Below are 13,074 nucleotides of genomic sequence, written 5' to 3'. Positions count from 1 at the left end.
GGTGGAAGGAGGTCGGGAAAGCTCCCTTGAGAGAGCCACCTTCGAACGCGAGCGCCCCTCAAGGCTCGAGCCGCCCCGCTCAGTGCGCTTCCCCATTGGCGGAAGGCGAAAGAGGAAGTGAAAGAGCCTAGAAAGAACTAGGAGGGAAATACTGTAACAAAATTATCCTGCGGGCGGGCCCTCGCAACTCGGGAGCCTCCAGAAACGCTGCCTTTGCGGCGTGCCTATGTGTTGCTGCCGCCGCGGCTGCTCTGCCTCTCTCCGCCAGCGCGCGCCTGGAGCGGCGAGCGGAGCGCGAGGAGGAGGCGGCGGCGCTGTGCATGCTGGGCTCAGAGCGCGGCGGCGGGGCTTTGCCCTAGGAAGCGAGGCAGGAAGGACTTGAACTAGCGTGCAGCCGCCTCAGCCCGCCCTGCCTCCGCGAGACCCCGAAGGGGCTGCGCGCCCGTCGCCGGCGCCCGGCTCGCCTCGGCCGGATCGGAGCCGCGGCCAGGAGCGGCAGGAGGCAGAGTCCCGAAGGCAGAGGCGGGACGGGGCTGCGAGAGAGGCGGAACCGGGGGAGGGGGGTCGACCCTGGGAGCCTCTCTCTCTCTCTCTATCTCCGCCGCCCCCCCTCCCCGGTGGCTGATCGCCGTTTGGCAGGAGGAAGCCCCCCCCCTGGCTGCGGATCTGACTGAAGGGGGGCCGGGCGGGGAGGGAGGGAGGAAGGAAAGGGGTGGGAATCCCTCGCCCTCCGCGCTCTCTTCGGGGCACACGGCGCTTTTTCGTCGGGGTGGTTTCGTGGGGCTTCTTCGGAGCCGGGAAGCGGACGAAAGAGGAGCCGACGTCGCCAGTGGCGCCTCCGCCAGCAGCAGCAGCTCCCGCAGCAGCCGCTCTCCCGCCGCCTCCCCCTGGCCGGGAGATGGTGACATATGAAGCGCGCTGGAAGGACCATGGTTGAGCGGAACAGCAAGTTCCTGCTGATCGTGGCGGGCTCGGTGTGCTTCATGCTCATCCTGTACCAATATGTGGGGCCGGGGCTGAGCCTGGGCTCGCCGAGCCTCCGCTCCTACCAGGACGAGCTGGACCTGTTCCCCACGCCGGATCCGCACTACGTGAAGAAGTACTACTTCCCCGTGCGGGAGCTGGAGCGCCAGCTCGCCTTCGACATGAAGGGCGACGACGTGATCGTGTTCCTGCACATCCAGAAGACGGGCGGCACCACCTTCGGCCGCCACCTGGTGCAGAACGTGCGCCTCGAGGTGCCCTGCGACTGCCGGCCCGGGCAGAAGAAGTGCACCTGCTACCGGCCCAACCGCAGGGAGACCTGGCTCTTCTCGCGCTTCTCCACCGGCTGGAGCTGCGGGCTGCACGCCGACTGGACCGAGCTCACCAACTGCGTGCCGGGAGTGCTGGACAAGCGGGAGAGCGCCGCCGCCAAAACGCCCAGGTGAGCAGCAGCAGGACGGGCAGGAGGGGAGCCTGGCGCGCAAATGTCTCGCTCTCCCGGCGCCGGGAGCTTAAATCTCCTTGTTTACTTTAATTGCCGGTTCTGTTCCCCACTCGTTTATCCTCGCAGCAACCCTGCGAGGTAGGCTAGGGCCCCAACTTCACTACTGATTTCGCAAGTGAGTGTTCTCTCTCTCTCTCTCTCTGACGTGCTAACCACTGGGCCTGGTTGGATCTCCTGGACCCGGGTTCCAGAGTGTGTGTCATTCCCATAGCCTGTTTATATGGCATTGGTTGTACTCAAGCAGGCTGTGATGGTAAGGGGGCACGCACAGATCACACCTGGCTTGGCTGTTCCTTCACCAAACAGTCAGACTTGGGAACTTGCATTTATTGCACTTTCTGCTCAGCCTGTTTCTGGGGTAGTTTTGGTGATGAGGCAGAAAATAACAAGAGAGTTGCAAGTTGGGCACATGCAGCCTAACAGACTGTTCACCTGGCCCCTGTCAAGATGCCAGCTTAGTCCTGTGGAATTGTCCTCAGAGCAGATCCCCTTCATCGGTAGGGGCACCACTCTGTCCCCCGCCCCCACTTTTGTGCACCTTTAATAGTTGAACAATATACAGAATTTAGCAGCTGATGTTGGGGGAGGAGAAGGTACTTACTGCACCTGTGGAATTTCTGCCCATAGTTAAGCTGTTAAATCTGCAACAGAAGCCAGGGCAGAAAGGTGTCAGCCCTACCTGCAGCAGCCTGCCCGCCTTCATATTGTGCTCATGCTGAACCGTCCCTCTACCTCATAATAACCATCTCTCCTTATACCAAAACCACTTGCTACTCCTTTCCTTCCCTGCTCTGTACTCTCCAGAGCATGCCTTCCCCCACAGACCTTAACTGGACTTGACCATTTTAAATATTGGAGTTATGATATTGGAATATCCATCCCAGCGCCGTCTACATTTGCAGGCTGGCTTGAGAGAAAGAGCCTCTGAGTATGAGCAGAGTACCTTGAATTGCAACGGTGATGTGCAGGTTAAAGAAACAATTAATAAACAAAATGCCCCCTCATTCCCCTTAACAGCCTTTCACTCCCCATTTGGTGATCGGGAGCAGAATGTTTGAAACAGATTGTGTACTCCTCAAGCAATTTTGAGACCTGGGGTTTTCCAGTTCGCAAATGAATCCCTGCATCTCTCCCAGCACGTGTTGGGCAGATACCTCCACATGCGCACACCACCCCAATGCTGCAACATATAGTATTACTCCGGACCTTGCACCCTGCTCAGCACCGACCCCTTCCCCTCCTCTGCAGTCTGCACCTCACAGCCTTGACCTTTCTGACTGCTTAGCCCACCTATAGGAGGCACACCACAAGGGCCATTCATCTCCTGGCCATTGTACTTCACATGTCAAGTATCTGAACAGTGTTTCTGCTCGTTGCCCCTTTCTCATACTGTCCTAAGTGTTGTCCTGTAGCCCTACATATCCTACCCTTACTAGTAGCATTTTTCTCTCCTGTAGTCTCCCATCTATACAGGGCCGGCTCTAGGTAAAGTCCCGGTGGTGCGGGGCGCCAGGGCGTTGGGCTGGCAGGTGGGGCGCTGCGCGACGAAGCCGCCTGGAAGCCATGCTGCGAGGGCGGGGGCGCCGGAGCGATCTCTGCGCCTCAGCGCCAGGGCGCCCAACCTGCTCAAGACTGCCCTGCATCTATATATACTGCACAGAGTGCATTGTTCAAAGAATGCTCCGCATTCCTGCTTGTGTGCCCTTGTCCTGGACTGTGTCCCTAAGAACTTCTTTCTCAGGCTTAGACTGCCCTGCTGTTCATTCTTCCTTTCCCCCAAACCTGTGGACATACCCGCTTGATTAGCCTGTGAGCCCTGATCCTCCTTTTTAGATGGCACAAATTTGCCTTGTTGCAAAGCATCCTTTCTTCCTCATCTGGTTGCCTACCCCTTTTCTTGCCATGTGTACTTGAACCCAGTACTTCCACATGGCAACCACCAAAAGGCTTCTTCCTGTGGTTGCTTTTCCTTTCTCTTTCTCCTAGATTAGTGGGGGTTGTGGGTTGTGGGGGGGGGGGGGGAGAAACAAAAAAACAGGACAGCTGAACACCAGCCTTTTGGAAGCAGGGAAAGTTGTCACTAGGCATGCGTCTCATTCCGCTGCCCTGCTTCCCACTCTTCATATCCTAACTTAAACAAATAAATAAATGTCCCCTGCTCCTCTTATTTCTCAGTTAATATCTCTTGGCCTTTCCTGATCTTCAAAACCGGCTGTATTTCTTTAAATCATTTAGAGATGCTTCAAATTCCTTCCTCTGTAATTTTAATATGTTGGAGTCTCATTCAAAGAGCTATTGTTCCCTCCGTTGTCTTACCTAGTGGATGTAAATCATCGATTGTTACTACCCTTTAGAGCCTTTTGTTCCAAAGTTTAGCTCCCATAGCTCTGCAGGATTTTATGTTCACATTTGTTAATGCCATGTGCTGTGCATGTATATTGTTAATATCCTTTATAATCCTTGCAGTGAGTAGGCAGCCTTGGAAGGCAGAACCTTGTATTCTCCCCCACCCCCCTTCACTGCTGCTATGCTCATTTCTTTCTTTTCTCTTTTTGCTCCGTTTCGGTTGGACTTGCTCGTCATGCAGTGCTGCATGCAGTTATCAATTATGTCTATTGATTCTGTTGTTCTTCCTAGCTTTTTAACTCATCTTGGTGGATTTCGTCATTAATCGCTCTTGCCCTGCCTCATGCAGGCTGACGCAGGACTATCAAATCAGGGAACTTCTCCCAGAAGGGCCAAACCCATTTAGGTTTCTTTTCTGGGAAGACAGACATGTGTAAACACTTACAAACAAAGCCCTTCCATGTTTACTATATTGACATTTGGTCCAGAGCTGTGATGTCGGAAAATACCTTGCAAAGTTAAAATGGTAGAATGTTTATGTTCATGGGGCTTTTGTGTTTAAAGAAAAAAAGAAGAAAAATCTGACCTTTGACTCTCAGCTAGCAAATCATTAACCTTGCATAAAGACCAGCACACAGATTTATGGGTGAATTTTGTGGCATGTCTCCTTTCCTTGAATTAAAACTTAGATGCTAATGCTAAAATGGGTTTATATTTTGTTGGATCAATAACAAGCTGGGATAGTGAGAGCAAGAGCTTTGCTATGTGATTGCTGGGGTAGCAGTGACCACTAAATTTACTTGTATTGGCTGAGTGGTCTGTTCTTTTGGGAAGTGAATCCCAGAGAATCCAGAAGTGCTTTTCTTAAGGCTGCGTTTGTGATGAACTTTGTAATGCAAATATTTTTTGGATTTGTAATGACTCTAGGTTTGGGGTGCCCCCCCCCGTATCTGATTCTAGTAGCGGTTAGCAACTATCCTTTTAAAAAAAAAAAATAACAAGCTGATCTCAGTGAGTTAAGTGATGAGCATGGATAGGACAATAGCCTCAAACTGAGGTTGTGTAAAAGAGAAAATGTTATTCCGCAGCATACAAATTCTGATGTTTGGTTTTGGCCTCTGGCTTAGTTTGCTTATTTTTTGTCTGCTTGATGGTGCCCTGCTAAGGTTGAGGAAGTTCTTGATGTTCAGCCATGAAGGGCTTCTGGTGATGAGGAGGTTTAGCAATCAGCTGCTCATAACCTTTCTCTATTAATATCCAATGTTCTGGCCATTCATTAACTGTGTACAGGGGAATGTTTTTGATAATGATAAACAAGAGCTGCTGGCCTGACTTTGTAATATTGTCCTATCACACAGGCCTATTGTGCTGCAGTCCATTTTAGCCAGTCCACAGAAAGATAACATTTCTCCCCGCTTGTAATGAAATCTGGCTTCATAAACAAGAGCTGTTTATGTAAAACCACTGGTGGAGCGCATTTCCTTTGTTGGGATAGAAAAGGGATTCATTCTTGCATTATTTCCACTACAGTGGTGACTGTATCACTTCATTTCCCCCCTCTGAATAATGTATTTAGGGTAATGGAACAGCCTCTGCTTTTCACGTCTGGCGCACGTTACAGAGCCTGCTGAGAGCAGCGAAATGCGTTGGGTGATACCTTTTGTTGGACTCACTTTCTTGGCTCAAGTATGTGGAAGGTCCTGAGATTCACAGAGCTCACCCTGTCGAAATTGGGCTCCAACATTTTTTATTTGAAAACAGCAGCTGACAGAGCCATTATTTAGATCCATTTCACTTGGAAGGATTTTGTCTGCAATCCCAAATATGTACATCAGGAAGGAAGCTCCATGCAATGGTGCTCAGCTTTTTGAAAAAATGCATAGGATCAGGTTGTCAGTTGCTTAATAGCACAGGCCTGTACATGTCTACTCAGAAGTAAGTCTCATGTAGTTCAGAAGCTTTTACTCCCATCTTAACAGGGGTATAGGACTGCAGCCTAAACAACTTATCCCCAAATGCACCTATTAGGATTACCAATTTGAATTGATATAGTCTCTTCCATTCTGTAATTTTCTACTTGCTAATGTTCTCTTTCCAGTTGTTGCATCAGAGCTGTAAGTGTAGGAAAGCTGTCTGTTTGTTTAGAGCCTTTTTAAAAAAAGAAAAAGAAAAGAAAAGGTGCTTGAGTTTCTCTAATGCACCCTGCTAGTGTCTTACAGGCATTCTTGAAGGTCGTTCAGCAGTGCTCATAAATACATACAAATCATCAGCTAAAAGATTGTTAACCTTGTAAGCTGTGCCATTTCAGCACTGCTAAGTGCATTCTTCCACTACAATCTGTAGCCTGGTACAGTACATGTATGGAATGCAATGGCTCTTGTTGCTTTCCTGCTCCACCAATGAAACCAGGGCCCTTCCTTCCTTCCTTCCTTCCTTCCTTCCTTCCTTCCTTCCTTCCTTCCTTCCTTCCTTCGTTTTTACAAAGGAATCATAAATTGCTTCCTTCATTTCCTCATGTCTCTCTCACGCCATCATGCTAAATCTAGTTCTGTGCGTTCAAATGCACTGTTGTGTTTGGCTTATGATCCCTTTTCCTGAGGAACATCAGAGCAAAAATGACACACGTGTGCATAAACCCGTCACGCTGTGGAAGAAGCCCTTTCATGACAGAGGTGGTGTATGCACCACAGGCTTAAAGCACATGACTTCCCCCAAAATACTCCTGGGAACTATGGTTTTTTAAGGCTGCTGGGAATTGTCGCTCTGTGAGGTTTTCAGGATTCTTTGGGCAGGAGCCCCCTTACAAGCCCAGACAGTGGAAGCCCTGTGCAAGGACTTTTGGGGGTGGGCTTTTCCCCATGCAACCCCTCTAAAAATTGGCTTGGGATTTGTGTCAGGACAACCTCCAGAACAGCGCATTTCTCTCAGTGCAACATCAAATACCACCCATGTGCTTTTAAGTATGTGTACACAGTCATCGACGTGGGTGGTGCTGTGGGTTAAACCATAGAGCCTAGGGCTTGCCAATCAGAAGGTCGGCAGGTTCAAATCCCCGCGACGGGGTGAGCTCCCATTGCTCGGTCCCAGCTCCTGCCAACCTAACAGTTCAAAAGCACGTCAAAGTGCAAGTAGATAAATAGGTACCGCTACAGTGGGAAGGTAAACGGCATTTCTGTGTGCTGCGCTGGTTCGCCAGAAGTGGCTTTGTCATGCTGGTCACATGACCTGCAAGCTGTACGCCGGCTCCCTCAGCCAATAATGCGAGATGAGCGCTGCAACCCCAGAGTCGGTCATGACTGGACCTAATGGTCAGGGGTCCCTTTACCTTTTTTACGCAGTCATCGAGGAGGATGAAATGTGCCTCAATGAAGTGATAGGTGGATATCTGTGTTTTATTACTGATAATTCAAAAAGGAATGCCACCATCAAGGAACTGCCGTGCACAGGATTGTAATGTTTAACTTGGGAGTGAGAGCCACTGAATTCAGTGCAACTTACTTCCAAGTAAGTGTAGGATCGCAGCCAAATGCAGTTAGCACATTTCGCTGCATACAGATGCAGGTCCCTGTTACGTGTTTATTGATGGACAAACTGGTCATTTATCTGGAGTTGTATAATTAGTCTTTCTCTCTTTTCCCCGTCCATGCAATTATCCTGTTCCACTTCAGGGTGGGGAAGTAGCACTCTGGGTAAGGGTGTGTCAACCCTTTCCTACTCTGAAAATTCCGCCTCCTGAACGAGTTACTCATGGCATGGGAGGAGATGGAGACAAACAGCAACCTGGTGTATATTTTTGTTTGGAAGCTTGCAACCTCTTCAACCGTTTTAATAGAAGCATCATGTTGGTGTGGAAGGCCTGCTGCAGTTGCTACTGCACACATAACTATCTCTTTCTTTTTCATATTTCTTTCTGTGGAATGCCCTCCCACCAGAGGTCAAAGAGAACAACAATTACCAGACCTTTAGAAGGCATCTTAAGGCAGCCCTGTTTAGGGAAGCTTTTAATGTTTGATGGATTTCTGTATTTTAATGTTTTGTTGGAAGCCACCCAGAGTGGCTGGGGGAACCCGGCCAGATGGGCGGGGTATAGATAATAAATTATTATTATTATTATTATTATTATTATTATTATTATTATTATTATTATTATTCTATATCTTTCCTCCCACACCCTCTATTTCTCTGCCTCCTCCCTCCTCCCCAAATTGACTTCTTTTTTTAAAAATGAGCTTCATTTGGAGGCTTACTTAATCTCTGTTTTGTGTGCACATTCATGTGAGTGTGTCACTGAACTCTTACCTGCTGAGCTTTTCATTTGACTTTGTCACTGCTTGCAAAACTGTTAGGAACACCCCTCCTGTGACCACAATCTAAAATAATAATGATAAAAAACCCTCTGCTATCAAGTGGCCTGCTTGATTGTTTCTTAAATTCAGGGAACCTGCCCTCAAGGATCTGGGGAAAATAGATCTCTCTGTGCCTTTTTCCTCCTCTTTCTTTCTCTATTTTGGCTTAACTTTCATTTAATAGATCAATGAGATGACTTCTCTAGCATCTCTGGCAAGCTATTTTTAGCTTTTTAAGCTTTAAAAGAAACAACAGGGCCCTAATAGTGTGGTGGCTTTTGTTTGCGTGTTGTGTTGTGGGCTTTCACAGCTTGGTACCATTTCTTCCTCCCTCGCTGTAGATTTGGCATATCCATTGTGTGCCCATTTGGAAATGCCAGTGGCATCTTGCCAAGAGGCAGACTGACTTGAAATGTTTCGCATAAATACATTTGAATTTGGGTGTAAAAGGCTGAGAGCCCATCCTATGCTTCACAATGGCAGAGTAGAGAAATATCTCCCTGATCAACAAAACACCCAACTTATTCAGATCCTTTGGTGCTAGAGGTCACCCGGAGGGCATTTGGAGGTGGTCCATGGCCTTGATATAGGTAAAAGGTAAAGGTAAAGGACCCCTGGACAGTTCAGTCAAAGGCAACTATTGGGTGTTGTGCTCATCTCGCTTCAGCCCGAGCGAGCCAGCGTTTGTCTGGGTCATGTGGCCAGCTTTACTGAACCACTACTGGCACACGGAGGACCGTGACGAGTGCCAGAGCGCACAGAAACGCCATTTACTTCCCGCCACAGCGGTACCTATTTATCTACTTGCTCTGGTGTGCTTTCAAACTGCTAGGTTGGCAGAAGCTGGGACAGAGCAACGGGAGCTCACTCCGTCATGCAGATTCGAACCGCTGACCTTCCGATTGGCAAGCCCAAGAGACTCAGTGGTTTAGACCACAGCACCACTCGCATCCCTTGATATAACATCCAGCTAGTCCTACAAACGTGTAGTCTCTGTTCTCTGGAATGCTCTCCCCATTCAGCTCCACCTGGCACCTTCATTGACTTATTTTTGGCACCAGGTAAAGACTTCACATTTCCCTCAGGCCTTTGATGGACCAAGCTGATTCAGTGCACTGTCAAAACTTACTATGGGTGGGGAGTTCGGGGGTTGGTATGTTATATGAATGATTTTTCCTAGGGTATAATGTTATTTACATTTATGCTTTTAAATGTAAGTTGCTTGGATACCTTTTAGGTAACAAGCAACTAATAAGTTTAATTAAGTATATCATATCACAAAGTACCATATCATTTCTGCCGTGTACTAAGAAACACCATTATCCCATCTAGCTCAGTATGGTTTAATGCCTGGCAGTTGTCCTCCAGAGATTCTGTCAAAGAGAGATCTTTCCCAGTGTCCCCTCGACCCATCTGCTGCCGCCTCTATCCACCCAGAGAATTGCCTGCTCCCATTTCACCAGCTGGTGAAATACCACTGCCACCACCACTGACAAGCCCCTCCCAACCTGCCGCTTGAGGCAAGGAGCTCATTTTAGCCAACCCTGTCTTGATGCCTGCATGTCTGAGTCTGAAGTGCTACTTTATTGCCTTCTTAAGATTGAGGGATGCGGGTGGCGCTGTGGTCTAAACCACAGTGCCTAGGGGTTGCCGATCAGAAGGTCGACGGTTCAAATCCCTGCGACGGGGTGAGCTCCCGTTGTTCGGTCCCAGCTCCTGTCCACCTAGCAGTTCAAAAGCACGTCAAAGTGCAAGTACCGTAGATAAATAGGTACCGCTCCAGCGGGAAGGTAAACGGCGTTTCCGTGCACTGCTCTGGTTCGCCAGAAGCGGCTGCTGGCCACATGACCCGGAAGCTGTATGTCGGCCAATTTAAAGATTGAGGTACAGGTGACCCTGGACAGCCCTTTGGGATTATCACCGCTACATGCAGCAATTGTTCTAGGTGCGTCTGATATGTGCGTGAACACAACTGCGCACTTCACACTGAACCCTGAAGTGACCTGATAACATCATAAAAAGCCTTGGGGCAGGGCCGAACAGTGTGTTTGCAAGCTTTGTGAATGTGTGTTTTGATTATATTAGGGCTGCTATACGTCCGGATCTTAGGCAAGTAAATTGAAAAATCATGTTTTTGGGCATTTTTGTTAAAAAAAAAAAAGCCCAAGAATTTTTGGGGTGTCCTGGCAAGCCGGAACATAACCCCCACGTAAATTGTACTTTGCTCTTAGGTAGTGACTGCATAGATGGCTTGCCAGTTCTTCATTAAATGAAGTATTTAGGTGGGTTCCTAAGAAAGCTTTTAGAATAGCACAGAATGTAAACTCCTAATATATACACCATCTCAGGCTGCAGGCTGCATACATGAACCTCCCAGTAAGCCCCACTGAAAACAGGGGGGCTGAATTCTGCGTAAATATGTACTGTTTGCTTGCACTGCACTTTTAAGCGTTATCTCTCACATGTTCCCTAAGAGCTCTTAAGGGCACTTCCTATAAATGAAAGTTAAAATCCTTTGCGAGGATAGAATAATATCAGAAACTTACATGGTTAGAGTTGTTTGTTTCTATGGGGAAATGGTCAAGACTAGGGCTGATTGAAAGGTTCAACCTCCTCCATAGGGACAAATACTCCTCACAGGAGGAGAAGGGCTTGAAAACAGCTCTCAGTGTGAATGTTGCTTTTTGAACGGAGAGTCCATACTGGCACCAACAATTTCACGAATGCGCAGGGCTGATCCCAAGACTCCTTTGGAGCTCGGTGTTCGTACGGCAGGCCACTTTCCAAACATTATGCTCGTCATTTGGAGTGCTGCCATCAAAAGTGCTTTTTACGGCGCTCCCTTCCCAGGAGAGCTTTAATGTTTAATGTTGTGTAGCACATAGAGTGTATAGCAGGGGTGGGAAATTCCAGCCCATGAGCCCGCTAGGACCCCCCCCCCTGAACTGTGAGGCCATTTCGACCAAACCACGTCCACCTCTCCTATACCTGATGCCATATATGACGTCAGGTGTTCAGCTGGTAAAAACACGGCACAGGCAAAAGGGAGTTTGCAGGTGCCCTCTGCAAAGCACCCCACAAGATAGCACTTGGAAAGGGACCCTGCAAGATCCCTGTGGGCAAAGACGGTCACCTGATGTCATTGTGATGTCAGGTGGGTGGCCAGATCAAGTCCCCCATCCCTATAGAGGCCTGGGCTTGAATTGTTCTTCAGCCATGGAGCTCCCTAGCTGCCCCTGGACCTGCCTCCTAGCTCAGCTAATTCCCCAGCATTAGGGAAGTTATTGTATGCTGCCTTGATCTGCTGCAAGAGAAGGTGTGGTGATTTTTTATAAAAAATGTAAGAAATCTATCTATCTATCTATCTATCTATCTATCTATCTATCTATCTATCTATCTATCTCATCTGCAAGCTACTTAATTTTCTATTGGTTTTAACTTATAGGAGGTGGGATGATTTTCTGTGTTTCTGCTGCTCCAGAAGACAATTGAGCACAGCAATTCTCTTCTTTGTGGACTTCTTTGCTTGCCTGCTTTTAATTTCTTGTCCGGATAGTTTACTTCTGAGTAAACATGTATAGGACTGCACTGTCCCTGATTTTCCCTGTCACTTGTGATACCAGCCTTAACTTACTTACACTATAGCTGTTCGTGTTTGTAAGCAGAGTAGACATTGTTACCATGACTTTTGTCTTGTTTCAATGCTCCCTCCATTAGCAATAACATCCAATTTCTTATAGGAAAACCATTTTGTAAAGCAAACAGCATTTCAATTCAAGTTATTTAATTCAATTTACTGCATTTGTTGATCTCTCTCCGACTGAAGAAGCTTCATGTATTTTCAATTTTAAAATACTGTGTGCTAACACTAAAATGTTAATCAGAAAATAATCAGTTGCAAAATAATAAAATATCCTTTCACACCCAAAAATCAAATCAGCCAGTGTAATAAGTTGTTTTTTTACCCTTCTATTGCAGGAATCAGAATTTCTTCTTTTAACTGGTGTATTGTAGCGTCTTAGAGACTGAGGGCAGATTCACAGCATACATTTTAAGCAAGTGACTCCTCACATTATCTTGGGATCTGTAAATTCCCTCTCACAGAGCTACAGTTCCCAGCATCCTCAACAAACTACAGTTTCCAGGATTTCCTGGGAGAAGACATGTACTCTATATGTATGGTGTGAATCTGCCCTGAGTTATGAATCGAGAATTCACCAGTCTAGATCTCAGAATTGCCATGAACTTACCAAGTGGCCGTAGGAAAGATGTTGTGTCTCAGCCTCAGTCCCCTCATTTGGTGGGAAAAAAAATATAGACTTTTAATTGCATGGTCGCTGTAAGTATAACAGCTAGATGATCCAGGTGAAACACTTTGAAATGCTTGAAAGCGCTATACAAATGTATTCTTACTGCCTCTTGGGGGCCTACTTGAAAAATATGTGTCACGTTTGTCTTTTGGAAACCTTCTCCCTTAGATCATAATCAAAGCAATGTTCAAATCCCTTTTCCGTGGAGGATTTTTTTTTTATAAGGCTTAACTACATGAGATGTTCCTTTTCCCTGGAAATGGTTGTGGGGCTCTTCTCGTCCTGTTCTTAATTGAAAGGTGCTCTGCTTTTCACAACCCAAGCATCTCAGAGCATATTCTTTAGAGCTTCTGCTCAGTAACTATTTCCTCTGGGACCACTGAGCATTACAAAGTGCTCGCCGGTACCCTTAAGGGAATTATGATCAGAAGCAATAATGCAGCGAGGCCTCGGAAGGTGGATGGAGGAGACAAGCAACTTTTGAAGATGAACCCTGCAGGGTGTTCTCAAAATCCAGAGCCGGCAGGTGAGAATGGATGGGAGACTTAATGTCTAGCCACACATAAGATCTCTTTATTTTATT

The 13,074-nt window shown here is 47.5% G+C and overlaps 1 protein-coding gene across 1 annotated transcript in view; it reads left to right on the top strand.

The window, feature by feature from the left end:
• Window positions 1-271: 271 nt before the first annotated feature.
• HS6ST1 (heparan sulfate 6-O-sulfotransferase 1) overlaps window positions 272-13,074 on the top strand; it is a 189,599-nt gene continuing 176,796 nt past the window's right edge. Inside the window, exon 1 of the mRNA XM_035132774.2 lies at window positions 272-1,426. Within this exon, the coding sequence (XP_034988665.1) occupies window positions 909-1,426 (518 nt within the window). The 5' untranslated portion in view covers window positions 272-908. The remainder of the gene's footprint in view (window positions 1,427-13,074) is intronic.

The sequence above is a fragment of the Zootoca vivipara genome, chromosome 5 (assembly GCF_963506605.1).
Source record: "Zootoca vivipara chromosome 5, rZooViv1.1, whole genome shotgun sequence".
Taxonomy (NCBI): Eukaryota; Metazoa; Chordata; class Lepidosauria; order Squamata; family Lacertidae; genus Zootoca; species Zootoca vivipara.
Note: the sequence above shows the minus strand (reverse complement) of the source record. Positions and strands in the feature narration are given on the sequence as shown.